This window comes from Ovis aries, chromosome 7, assembly GCF_016772045.2.
Source record: "Ovis aries strain OAR_USU_Benz2616 breed Rambouillet chromosome 7, ARS-UI_Ramb_v3.0, whole genome shotgun sequence".
Lineage (NCBI taxonomy): Eukaryota > Metazoa > Chordata > Mammalia > Artiodactyla > Bovidae > Ovis > Ovis aries.
The window spans coordinates 75,863,817-75,878,168 of NC_056060.1; the positions used below are offsets into that span (position 1 = coordinate 75,863,817).

The 14,352-nt window shown below is 38.0% G+C and overlaps 1 protein-coding gene across 16 annotated transcripts in view; it reads left to right on the forward strand.

The window, feature by feature from the left end:
- FUT8 (fucosyltransferase 8) overlaps positions 1–14,352 on the forward strand; it is a 315,633-nt gene that overhangs the window by 286,221 nt on the left and 15,060 nt on the right. For all 16 annotated transcript variants that reach the window (XM_042252625.1, XM_042252629.1, XM_042252628.1 and 13 more), the window contains 2 exons: positions 5,020–5,266; positions 9,796–9,972. In XM_042252625.1, coding sequence (XP_042108559.1) covers positions 5,020–5,266; positions 9,796–9,972 — 424 coding nt within the window. The remainder of the gene's footprint in view (positions 1–5,019; positions 5,267–9,795; positions 9,973–14,352) is intronic.

The following is a 14,352-nucleotide window of genomic DNA, read 5'->3' on the forward strand; positions in this document are numbered from 1 at the left end:
CTCTAGCCTCCAGTGGAGCCATGAGTCCCAGCAGTTGACACAGTCTTTGGTATGGCTGTTGAATGGGATGGCACCTAGCTGCTAGACCCATTCAAGACCACACTAAGGAGGAGAACTAAAACCTTATTCTATCTCTCTGTACTTATTTGGAGGAAGCCAGAACCTATATGGGTATTGACGGAAATCTCTTTAAGAAGTTCGAGTCCAAAAAGTAGACAGGTTTTCTGGTTCAGAATCACCAAAAAGTTACTAATAACTCCCTTCTCCCCCCAAGTGAATTTAAGTTCTAGCTAGTGATATCTTATTGAAGATTTTTCTCAACTGACAACCCTATTCCAGACCTCTTTGCTTTGACCAGTCTGAGCTCTATGAATTCTGTTTTTAGGAGAGTCCCCCTTCCTGAGTTCTGCTTCTCTCACAAGACAGTAGTTACAGAGGAAGTCTTATGGACTGGGGCCCAAAATCTTTCCATCCTTGAAACATTTTTCATTACAGCAAAGCCCATTAATTTATCAGTTCAGTTCAGTCACTCAGTCGTGTCCAACTCTTTGTGACCCGATGGACTGCAGCATGCCAGGCTTCCCTGTCCATCACCAACTCCCAGAGCGTACTCAAACTCATGTCCATCGAGTCAATGATGCCATCCAACCATCTCATCCTCTGTTGTCACCTTCTCCTCCCGCCTTCAATCATTCCCAGCATCAAGGTCTTTTCCAGTGAGTCAGTTCTTCGCATCAGGTGGCCAAAGTATTAGAGTTTCAGCTTCAGTATGAGTCCTTCCAGTGAATTTTCAGGACTGATTTCCTTTAGGATGGACTGGTTGGATCTCCTTGCAGTCCAAGGGACTCTCGAGTGTCTTCTCCAACACTACAGTTCAAAAGCATCAATTCTTTGGCGCTGAGCTTTCTTTATAGTCCAACTCTCACATCCATACATGATAACTGGAAAAACCATAGCTTTGACTAGACGGACCTTTGTTGGCAAAGTAATGTCTCTACTTTTTAATATGCTGTCTAGCTATGGTGGATAATAAGCTTCTAAAGCCCTTTCTTTTGAAGACTAATAATTCTGATTGACTATCTGCAGGGCTAGTGTCTCTGACTTATGTTACATAAAACAGTAGCAGAGTAATGCTTTTAAACAGAGCTTTTTTTAAACAGTACTTTTTTTTTTTTTTTTTTAACCAATGCTGATGTCTTAATCTGGGCATCTGTCATGGCTCACTGGTAAAGAGTCTGCCTGAGTTCAGTCCCTGGGTCAGGAAGATCGCTTGGAGAGGGAAATGGCAACCCACTCTGGTATTCTTGCCTGGGAAACCCCATGAACAAAGGAGCCTGAAGGGCTACAGTCCGTGGGGTCACAGAGTCAGACACAATTTAGCACCTAAACAACAGTCTTAGAATGGCAGAGCACTCTTCATTGGTAAACAGGGATGTACTTAAATGCTTTTTTTTTTTAATGCATGTTCCAGAAAGCAGAGTGTAGTATAGTAGAGTAAGCACTGCTAAGTCACTTCAGTCGTGTCCGACTCTGTGCGACCCCATAGACGGCAGCCCACCAGGCTCCCCTGTCCCTGGAATTCTCCAGGCAAGAACACTGGAGTGGGTTGCCATTTCCTTCTCCAATGCATGAAAGTGAAAAGTGAAAGTGAAGTCACTGAGTCGTATCTGACTCTTAGCAACCCCATGGACTGCAGCCTTCCAGGCTCCTCCGTCCATAGATTTTCCAGGCAAGAGTACTGGAGTGGGGTGCCATTGCCTTCTTCGAGAGTAAGCACTAGAGTCTGATTATTAGCTAATTACCTTTGAGAAATCCTCTTAACCACTCTTACTCTGTTTCCTCTGGAAAATAAGGGGGTTTAAATAAATGTGTTTCCCAAAATTCTGAAACCTACCGCAGATTATTAGAGGTGATTTTAGGTGGCATGTAAGATAATGTCAGGCAGTTTTCTGAAAAGGAAAAAAAAAAATTAAACATTGACTCATAGCTGAGTTATTCCTTATTTAGTCTTTTAATAGAATCTGGGGACTTCCCTGCCATGGGCGGAGTTCCTCACGCCTTCCTCATGACCTTTGCCATGGGCGGAGTTCCTCACGCTGGCCCCAGGCACTTCCTGGTGATCCAGTGGTTAAGAATCTGCCTTGCAATGCAGAGTTAGGCAGGTCGATCCCTGGTCAGGGAACTAGGACCCCTTATGCTGCAGAGCAGCTAACCCCACGCACAACTGCTGAGCCCACACCCCAGAGCCTGCGTGCCACAGCTAGAGCGCTCACATGCCAACTGCTGGAGCCTGAGCCCTCTGGAGCCCACCTGCCACAACTAGAGAGTCGGGCACTGCAACAAAAGATCTTGCATGATCCAACAAAGATCCTGTGTGCCACATGCAGCCAAATAAATTTTTTTTTAAATAGAAATCTGGCTTGAACTTAGTGCCCTTTACAAGCAAGAGAATTTGTATAAAATTTAATAACGTAGTTTTGTTTGTAGCAAAGTTATAGTTTCAGTTACCATATATAAAATAAATCAATTTAAGTTTTAAAAAGTGGATTTTTAAACATTAAATAGTACAGATGGTACGTATGGATATGGCAGAAATTACAAAGGTGGTACATAAATGACTAAAGTTTAGAAAACTGTGAATAAGATTATATCTAGGATCTGTTCCAGGTTTAAATTCTTTTGAATGTGTATTCCAATAGAATAAAAATGTTTTATGGCAAACCAAGTAAAAGAAAAGAACTTCCAACTTAGCATGTACTATGTAATTTTCTTTCATTTTGAAATATGTCATTATTGAGGAGGCTAAAGTTTTATTCTAACAGTTTTTTTTCATTTATAAATATGAATGCCCCTTTCTTAATATTTTACTGGATAACTGAGTATTGATATGTTTTGGATAGCGTGTTTGTTGGTGATGATGGTGTTGTGTGTTCCTTTGTTTATTTGTTTCACCAAAAGCATTCTGGTTTTGAGTGAGGTTTTTGAACTGAAAATCTTGAAAGTCAGTAACCATGTCATCACTCTATAGGCTATACTCTGACTAGTACAGTGTTTTAGCATAGTGTAGTATTCAGTAAATATTTGAACAAGTGAATGAATAAATAAGTCAATACAAATATACTGAGTTCTATGTCTGGAAGGTGCAAGCGTAGTTTTCATTTCTGAAATGAAATAGTCAATAGAGCTATCTATGCAGAAATTAAGGCCTTGGGACAATTATTTATAGAAGGTAACACTTTCTCTTGAGTGAAGTTTGGAGTTAGTTACATGGGAAATTTAGCATAACCTTTTCAGGAAGAAATTACAAAAAGAAAGTAGCTCTACTAATTTTACTTTTGTTTATGGTCATATAGGAGAAGCTAGGATTTTCCTTCTTTTTTCTCTTTCTTTTTTATAAGAAAAGGCTAGCTTTCTACCTTACTTTTTTTTCCTTCTCATACATATACTACTTATCATCTCCACCCTGGGGAGAGCACCCTAATTTTCCTTGCCTTAGGGAGATATTAGAGCTTAATTTAAAATACAGCTCACTGTTTCCCTAAACACTCTTAATTACAGTTTCTCATCTGATAAAGGTGCCCAGCTCTTTCTTAACTGGCATACGAAGTGAACTGCAATACTGGTGGTAAATTTGTTTATTCTCATTTATTCACTCAACATTATGTGTCAGGGGTTTTGTTCTAAGACTCCTGAAATGAGTTTTACATATCAGTGAGAATATTAACCAGATGTTTCTAATCCTTAGCTTTATAACTGACTTTCTAATAACCATGCAGTTGGTTTGAGTGACATACCCAGATCATGTAATGTATTTTAAAACACTTTTTTCCTTTATAGAAAAACAAAATTTAAGGACTGTGTTTCATTTTGGTGAATATATTTCAAACATATTCTGTGTCTGCTCACTACAAATACATTCTTTCTTTAATGGCCCAGTGATTAACTGTGATTCTGATTTATTATGCACAATGACAGCATCTTAACTGGAGTTATTTTGTATGTTTAGGTTAATATGTTTTGTTACTTAAAATTTAAGTCAGTATATTTTATATTTGTGAAATCTTTCTGCCTAGTATGTTTGTGTTTTCTAGTTATTATTAATACTATGTGGTCTTTAAAATGTGACATAAACTCTGAGGATGCTGGTTATAACATCTTAGTTTGTTCTCAACGTATTATAAAGTTGATAGAACAGCAGTAACATTAATGGTACATAGAAGTTGAATTTCAAAACTAATCATAATTTATAGCAATTATCTATCTCTTTTCTAACTTGAAATTAAAATTATTCAGGTAGACAATCAACACAGATTCTATTATGGTCATCATTGAAAATATAATAGATCTAATTTTGGCCAGGCAAAAAAAAAAAAGATTTTGGAACTATCTTATTTTGTTTCTTTAAAAGAGATACTTGTCTTAAAATTGTAATCTTTAGATATCTCTAGAGTCATTGTGCTCTGTCATGAAAGTATGCAAGAGCCATTTGCTATCATGACATGCTGGAAGTTTTGAGAACTCTTTGTCTAATTCAAAACAAACAATTACAGATTCCACATGTAAGTGCTATCATTTGATATTTGCCCTTCTCCATACAGCAGAAAGTAACACAACATTGTAAGTCAACGGAACTGCAATACAAATTTTAAAAAGAAAAACAGTTATGAAAAACAGGACTTTGCCTAGGGGAACATGTCCACTGACAATATGGTTATTCTCTGATTAGATGCTTGGAGTGCTGGAAACCATCTTTATCTGGGTTATGAGGTATTGATATGGCAGCCCATTGTGGTAGAAAAGAAAAGGCCACATACTTGAGAGGCAGACCAACCTGAATGTGACGTTCGGCTCTGTCACTTTTACTCTGGTACGGAGGGCAAGTTACTTAACTTCCTCTATAAAATGAAAATTATAATACTTTAGAGTTTCTGTGCCAATAAAAGCACCCAGAGTGAGTTCTTGTCAAATGGTAGTTGTACACGCAATGCAATGTGATGATATGCTTTGATATTCCCTCAGGTGAAATAAAGGACAAAAATGTGCAGGTAGTCGAGCTGCCCATTGTGGACAGTCTTCATCCTCGTCCTCCATATTTACCCCTGGCTGTGCCAGAAGACCTTGCAGACCGACTTGTACGAGTCCACGGTGATCCTGCGGTGTGGTGGGTGTCCCAGTTTGTCAAATACTTGATCCGCCCACAACCTTGGCTAGAAAAGGAAATAGAAGAGGCCACCAAGAAGCTAGGCTTCAAACATCCAGTTATTGGGTAAGAACCTGATTTGTTTCTCCTAAAGTGACATGTAGTGACATGGGTGCATAACTTTAGAGAACAGTATGAATGTTACGAGATTTAGCATAATTTTCATAGCCACACCCCAAAACAGAGGTTCCAGCGTTCCCCCTAGGCCACAGGGAGATCAGTCTTCCTTTGTTCACTTAGAACAGCTGAGTCATCATCATTTAGTCACTTAATAATTTGTTCATTTATTCGTTCAGCAAATATATTAAAACACATTTCTGAAATTAGCTGTCTCTCCTGGGGAAACAAGCAAAATTTTATTTTATTGGGAGTATTTTAGATACTATACATGCTTCCTATCTTACTCTAAGAGGGCCATGAGATGGGGCGCTCACATTTATAGCTTTTCTTTTACGCCTTATTCTTAGGTTTCTTTCATTGCCACTGGTGGTGATTTTGCATTTTTGATGTTCTGTTTTCTTTTTTGTTTTGGAACCCATTTTGAGAACAAAGATTTCATTTGTAGTGTAAGATAATGTTGAAATTGTTATTTAAAGTTGTCTCTTAGCCCACTTAGCAATTACTGTTTATATATGTATTCAGTCTCATGCTTATGTTAAGGGAAATGTATCAGGAAATCTTGGAAGCAAAAAAAGTCCAAAGGAACACCTTTGCTCACAAGCATGTGCTCTGTCCTATACCAATACATAAAAAGTTATGAATAAGGAGTTTTTCTTGTCCTGATGCCAGATTTCACACCACAGGAAATGTTCTTTGCCTAAAGGAAAGAATATGAATTAAGTGACCTTGGTAATACTCCTGCCTGTTCCCTAATTCTGGGTCAAGTTACTTAATAATAGTATTATTGAGCTTTTATTTTTTTTCCATTTGTAAAATAGGGAAGGTAATACCTCCCCTAAAAATGATGATGTGATAATATAAGAATGGAAAAAGGATTTTGGTTCTGTAGGGAGAAAATACACTGTAAAATGTTATTACCTTTCAGAGAGACTGATGCTTAAGTAATTCCTGAAAATAGATCTGTAGGCTAGACTATGGCATTCTGCAGCTTCTGTTGTTTGTAATAAAGTCAGCTATTGATTAATATTAATACATGTGTTGATTCATTCACTTATCTGCAGAACATTTATTGAATACCTGCTACTGTGGGGGACCAAGATTAATTTTTTTTAAATGACTCCTTTCAACTCATTACAGTCCATGGGAAAAGAGACTTAACAACTAACATTATACTGGGAGAATGTGATTAATGCCCTGAGGAAAAGCATAAAAGTCTTATGAGAAGTCAGAGAAGGGGAAATGTACTTTCTGGACCAAGAAAGCCTTCAGAACCACAGTGTTGGAACAGAACTTTCAAGGTGGAGAAAGATGCAGGATAGTAGTTACATTACCAAAATAACTTCAACTGCATTATCTCAGTGATCCTGTAATACAGTCCAGTGAAGTAGGCAGAGATGACCATTTTACAGAAAATCTCTTCCCAAAGTTCCAGAGTTTATAAAGGCAAAACCAGGACGTAAAGCTTCTTAACTTTGTTTGGATAACCTGTAGTTTTGCATAACAGAAAGCTACCTTTATTAATTTTTCATGGAGCATCCCCCACATTGAGAACTGACCAAATGCAGGAACTTGAAGTTCTGCAGACAACTAAGTTATTTGCACACTGAGGCGGTGTGTTGTCTGAAAGAGGGGTGCACTAGAATTCAAGATCTAGGAGTCCAGACTAGTTTCTGCCACGTAGCAAGTCATGTCACTTTGGACAACTTGCTTGGTTATCCTTGGCCTGCCTTAATTGTCACTCTTTGTGTATTAAAAAAAAAAAAAAAAGCACTGGGTTAGATAATAGGTATCTGTTAACACAATAATAGACTTTTGTGTCTACCCATCATTCATTCATTTATTTATTTGTTGTGTTTGGTGGAATTGGGAATAAATAAAATCAAATTCCTTGCCCTAGAGGAGCTGTGATACTGAAAATCAGGCAAGTACACAAATAACTTTTACTTTTACAAGACTGGGCTGAAATGCAAGTGAAAGAAACCAACATTCCTTTTTGCCTTATGTTGTCATTTTGTTTCCTGAAATGTCTTCAGAGGCCTCAGTTTCTTTAACTGTTAGATGAAAGAGTTATATTCTAATATCCTTCACAGCTCTAACATTCTAATTCTTTCATGAAATTCCATTTAAGGTCCTCTCTCAAATTATTGGTCCAGGCCTAGTTTTAGGAATACTTGGAGAACTGAGAGAATTGCTTAGTAGTACTCTGTTCCTCTTCCTTTGATTGTTCCTTTTTGTTATAGATCTCCTTTCCCATTTTTCCACTTGTGTCTTCGTCTTCATATGTACATAAGTTACTGACCCCTGTTCTAAATGGTACTAAAACAAATGCATGGTAAAAATCAGAATTTCAAGTAGTGTTTCTTCTTATGAAACTTCTCATTGAAATTCAGTGGAATTGTTCTTTCTGTCCCATTTCATCTCCAGAGCACAATGAACAATTCCAAATTTCCTGAGAGAACCAGTGACTAAGAAGATTGTAAAAAGGAAAAGATGTGATACAATAGGTGCTCATATGCTAGGATTCACACCTGGACTACCATCTGAAATGCAAAGGAAAGAATAGCCGTGAAGATGACAGAGTAACTGCAGTGAGACTGAAGCCTCACTCCAGATTCATAATAAATGGGAGCCTCATAGGCTGCCATCTATGTTCGCACAGAGTCGGACACAACTGAAGCAACTTAGCAGCAGCAGCAGGCTTGACTTACTGTGAAAGTGTTAGTCGCTCAGTCATGTCTGACTCTTTGTGACCTCATGGACTATAGCCCGCCAGGCTCCTCTGTCCATGGAATTCTCCAGGCAAGAATACTGGAGTGGGTTGCCATTCTCTTCTCCAGGGTATCTTCCCAACCCAGGGATCGAACCTGGGTCTCCAGCACAGCAGGCAGATCCTTTACCATCGGAGCCACCAGGGAAGCCCCAGGCTTGACTTAAGACTTGCTCATATATTATGACCTAAAAGGAAACAAATCTATCTTGTTCTTTTTTTTTTATGAGCAGTGGTTTAGTAACTTGGGAAGAGAGGGGTTATAGAAAGGGCAAATGTAAGGAGTGTTTTAACTTATGAAAACCAACTGTGATTACTATTATTCTTAATTTCATTAAAATACTGTTGAAAGTTGAGGCCTTAGTGCAAGACAGTGTAACTTTTGTGTCCCCAGTTCTACAATTTCACAGTTTTTGAGCTTTTCTTAAATAGGACAGATGAAATTAGTCTCTGCTTGTATTTGGTAGGGTAAAACAGCAGAGAATGGAAATTCATTATACCTACAACAAAAAGAGTTTGGAATGGTTCTACGAACTTAAAATAGTAAGAACTCTTAAAAGGTGTGCCTTGCCTTGATTGTGCTATAGAGACTATCCTTACAGGTCTGTGTTTTCCTTAGCTTTAAACTCTACAAGCTGCTGTTACTGATATAGGATAAAATGAAGAAAAAGAAAACTTGGCATCAAGACATTACAAATGATATATTTAATGTTCTATAATAATAACTGTGAGTCTTGACATCCTTTATTGTCAAAGATATTAAAAATTATTTCTAGTTTTTTGGTTGGTTTTTGCTGCCTTGTATACAGTCTAACCCTAGAATCTCCCATTTACTTCTGATTTGCCAATTACTTTCTCTTTAAAGCATTTTTCAAAGACTTATTTCCTAATCCCCCTTGTATTAATATACAGATATTTTTAGAATACATGTGTTTGAATTTTTTAATATTGGTTTTATTTTTTCTAATGTTGAAAATGAAAGAAAACTTGGTTTAAATGTACATAAATGGGGAAACCAGAATTGAAAAAGACACATGTACCCATATTCACTGCAGCACTATTTACAATAGCTAGGACACGGAAGCAACCTAGATGTCCATCCACAGAATAAAGTTGTGGTGTATATACACAGTGGAATATTACTCAGCTATAAAAAGGAACACATTTGAGTCAGTTCTTATGAGGTGGATGAACCTAGAGCCTACTATACATAGTGAAATGAGTCAGGCAAATACTGTATATTAACACATATATATTTGGAATCTAGAAAGATGGTACTGACGATCCTACATGCAGGGCAGCGAAGGAGACACAGATAAACAGAACAGACTTTTGGACTCATTGGAAGGAGAGGGTGGGATGATTTGAAAGAAAGCATTGAAACATATTCATTACCAGGTATAAAACATAGCCAGGGCAAGTTTGATGTATGATGCAGGGCACCCAAAGCCAGTGCTCTGTGACAACCTAGAGGGATAGGGTGGGAAGGGATGTGAGAGAAGGGCCGATTTATGTTGATGTATGGCAAAAACCATCACACTATTGTAAAGTAGCTATCTTCCAATTAAAATATATAAATTTTTTTTTAAAGAAAAGGAAATGTCCATAATGCCACCATGAATAGAGGTATAAAGCTGAATACCCTAAAAGTACTCTCTGGATTGGAGCATTTTCAGCGGAATCTGACTTTATCTCTCTGTCCTTACAGAGTCCATGTTAGACGCACAGACAAAGTGGGAACAGAAGCAGCCTTCCATCCCATTGAGGAATACATGGTGCATGTTGAAGAACATTTTCAGCTTCTTGCTCGCAGAATGAAAGTGGATAAAAAAAGAGTTTATTTGGCCACAGATGACCCTTCTTTATTAAAGGAGGCAAAAACAAAGTAAGTTAGATGAATTATGATTCTACAGTGGATCATCTCTTTTCAGTCAGAATGAATCCTTAATTCCCACGACTGGTGATTCTTGTTACACTGAATTTTATTACTGATTATTGGGGGTTTTAAATTCAAACAGCTGTGTGCTCGTGCAACTGTTATTATGATCAAAGCATATTTGTGGTGCCAGCAAGGTGTAGACTTCATTGTGAAACCCCCTTCTCTCGACTTGTAGGCAGCAGTCATCTCGTAATATACTCACATGACCTTTGTGTGCTTGGAAGGCAGAGGGGCAAGCTTTCTGGTGTCTCTTGTAAGGACGCCCATTCCATCATAAGGGCCCCACGCTAAGGATTTCCCAAAGGCCCCATTTCCAAATATTATCACATTGGGAGTTAGGGCTTACACATATGAATTCTGAGGGGACACAAACATTCAGTCCATAACACTAATCAATTCACAAGACTGTTAAAAATCAAACACACAACGTACTTGTCCTTTTGCTCTTACAGTCTTCACTAAGAATTGAAGGCAACTGAAACCATGTGTAAGATACAAGTTTTCACCTTGTAAAAACTTCTGGAATTTGGAGATTCTATTTTTTAAAAAGAGAATCAAAGGCGGAGTTTTGTTGGTGAAAGAATAAGGACTGCCAGCTCGTACTGAGCAACACCATTGATACTGAGCCCACCCGCCTGTATTTCAGGCACTGTGCTAGGTGCTGGGGAGTGCATGACACGCAAGACACTCTCTGCTCCCAAGGAATTCCTACTCTTGTAGGAGAACGGACAGTACGAATAGCGCTTTTGTTGTTGTTCAGTCACTGAGTCGTGTCCGACTCTTTGTGACCCTGTGGACTGCAGCACGCCAGGCTTCCCTGCCCTTCACTGTCTCCCAGAGTTTGCTCAGATTCATGTCCATTGAGTTGGTGATGCCTTCCAGCTGTCTCATCCTCTGTCATCCCCTTCTCCTCCTACCCTCAATGTTTCCTAGCATGAGGTTCTTTTCCAATGAGTTGGCTTTGTATCAGGTGGCCAAAGTATTGGAGCTTCAGCTTTAGCATCAGTCTTTCCAATGAATAATCAAGGTTGATTTACTTTAGGGTTGACTGGTTTGGTTTCCTTGCAGTTCAGTAATACCATCTACTCCAGAATCATCCCTGAACCCTTGACTAAGTGTTCCTCCCCTAAGTGCATTTATCTTAATGTTTAGCACTTGCTTATTTCTGGTTCCCTCACTTTGAAACTATACCTAGTTCTAGTAAGTGTTCAGTAAGTACTGACTTATGTTCATTTCAGTCCAGTCAGTTTGAAAACATTTTATTAGCAGTTAGTCATTTGACCTATTTGACTTTTAATTAATTTGTTTCTCAATCCTTTTTATGTCACAAAGAAAAACAAATGTTGGGAAGAAAAACCAATCTGGAATGAATACTATAATGCAAGCATTTATCCAAATCACTGGATAATCCTTTAAACCCTATTTCTACCTCATAAGAATGTAAATTAACCTGATATAAATTGCTTTTTCTTTAAGGCTCCCTCTATGGATTATACACACAGACACACACTCTTTCTCTCTCACACACATATATACACATACAAGCCAAAAGGCCGAGAAATTCATCAGCCAAATAGAAGCCACGTTATATATTATACTTATAATTCTTGTATAAGAGTTAGGGATTAAATGAAGATTTGGACACAAAACATAAGAAATAAATTCCACAGATACTATTCCAGTTTGATATGCAGACCTATTAGAAACAAAGTAGAAATAGTTCATCTTAGTCCTTCATTTTAAAACACCTGACTGAATGTGTAGCTTACTTGAAAAAAATCTTAAAATATTACTTTATTTACTCTTTTACTTGTTCTTGAATGCATCATAAATTTTCCCCTTGATTAACAAAATAATTCATGCTCATTAGAAAATATGGAGTTGGTGAGTATACAAACAAGGAAAAGAGTTTACTCATGATCTCATTACTCAGTGGTAACAACTACTTAAATGTCAGCATATTTCCTTCAGATATTTGTATAGTTTTACATTTTAAAAGTTGATGATATTCTATATAATTTGAACTCTTCTTTTTCTTAATACAGCAATAGATCCCTTTTCACAATTTCCTTAAAAAAAAAAAAAAAAACGCCATTGTCTCCTTTTTTTTTCAGTGATTAAATATCCAGTAAATGGAAATACCATTGCTTGCTTGACCATTCTCCTAATATTTGACAGGTTATTTCGAGTGCAGTGAGGTGTGCCTAAAATTATCCATATTATTTCCTTAATCTGGATTTCTGGGCTTGAAAGTATTTAGATAAAAGAAAATGAACATGTTACAGCTGTGATCCATAGCACAGCATGATATTCTTACACCAAGCAATCCTTATAGTACAGTTGGCAGTAGATACTACTACCGTTGGCAGTCAAAGAAATAAGAACTGTCAAAATTGTCTGTCCAATATTGTACTCTGAGATAATGGAGATTGAGGGTAGGAGTGGAACAGGAGGAAAAAACAAGCCATTAAAAATCTCTCAGATTAAATATTTACATATTTATTTTGCTCTTTATGAAAAATGCGGGATGAGCTCTTCCTAAAATTAAGTTTATTTAAATAAATAGAAGCAAGGGAAATCTGTTAAAAAGGTTTTCTAAAGCATTTGGTTGCCATATCCAATGAAGAATCAGCCACAGTGGTAAATGTCTTCACCATTTTATCTAACTACATACGATTTGCTAGACACACTTACAGGGCATTCAGTTCAGTTCAGTTCAGTCGCTCAGTCATCTGTGACTGTTTGCACCCCATGGACTGCAGCATGCCAGGCTTCCCTGTCCATCACCAACTCCCAGAGCTTGCTCAAACACTCGACTCATGTCCATCGAGTCGGTGATGCCATCCAACCATCTCATCCTCTGTTGTCCCCTTCTCCTCCTTCCCAGCATCAAGGTCTTTTCCAAAGAGTCAGTTCTTTGCATCAGATGGCCAAAGTATTGGAGTTTCAGCTTCAGCATCAGTCATTCCAATGCATATTCAGTACTGATTTCCTTTAGGATGGACTGGTTGGATCTCCTTGCAGTCCAAGGGACTCTCAAGAGTCTTCTCCAACACCACAGTTCAAAAGCATCAGTTCTTTGGCACTCAGCTTTCTTTATAGTCCAACTCTCACATCCATATATGACTACTGGAATAACCATAGCTTTGACTAGATGGACCTTTGTCAGCAAAGTAAAGTCTATACTTTTTAATATGGTGTCTGAGTTTGTCATAGCTTTTCTTCCAAGGAGTAAGCGTCTTTTAATTTCATGGCTGCAGTCACCATCTGCAGTGATTCTGGAGCCCAAGAAAATAAAATCTGTCACTGTTTCCATTGTTTCCCCATCTGTTTGCCATGAAGTGAGGGGACTGGATGCCATGATCTTCATTTTTCTGAATGTGGAGTTTTAAGCCAGCTTTTTCACACTCCTGGTCCACTTGTATCAAGAGGCTTTTTAGTTCCTCTTCACTTTGTGCCATAAGGGTGGTATCATCTGCATATCTTAGGTTATTGATATTTCTCCTGGCAGTCTTGATTCCAGCTTGTGCCTTCATCTAGCCTGGCATTTCTTACATTAGGAATACACAAAGAAACCAAAAATAATATGTGGCTTCTCCTCTCAGGAGTATCTGTCTAACTGATAGGCAGTATACATGTAACCCTTAATCACAGTGTCATCATATATCAGTACTTGTCCTGAAGGAGGTGTATACTAGGTAGTGAAGTCAAGAGGAGTCTTTCCCTCAGTCTGAAGAAAGACTTCGCAAAAGAAAATTTGATACTATTTTTAATTTCAAGTTAGTTCTTTGTGTGTGATATAAAAAATAAATTTTTACGACATGAAAGAAGAAAAGATACTTTTTTAAATCATTGCCAATCTCTGCAGCCTTACAGTGGAAGACCTCTTCTGCTGCATACTTGTGGGCATAAGACAAGAAAGAAGCATGTTTGTGTGGAGTTTTCCGTGCTCATTGTTGAAAGTACAGAATCTCCTTCCTTCATTATTTCCATTGTTTCTATTTTTTTCAACACTCAGTATCCTTCCTCAAGCTCTTTTGCATATAGAGATAAGGCCTGAGGAACTTAGGTGCCCTTTTGGTTTGGTGCCAGGAAGAGGCCTTTAAGTTCGGAAGGGCATAATGTTAGTGTTACTTCTCAGTAAAAGGATCACTCTGTTCCACTCAGTACCCATAGCACGCTGACAGAGTTAATCTTTACTCTAGGATACAACCTGTACTGGTGTGTTTTAACAGTTTCCCTCCTCCTTCACCCTCCAGCCTTTTCATATTTATTTGTTTCTGTTTTAGCCCCTTGCCTGGATATATGCGTCTTCACAGGAATCAC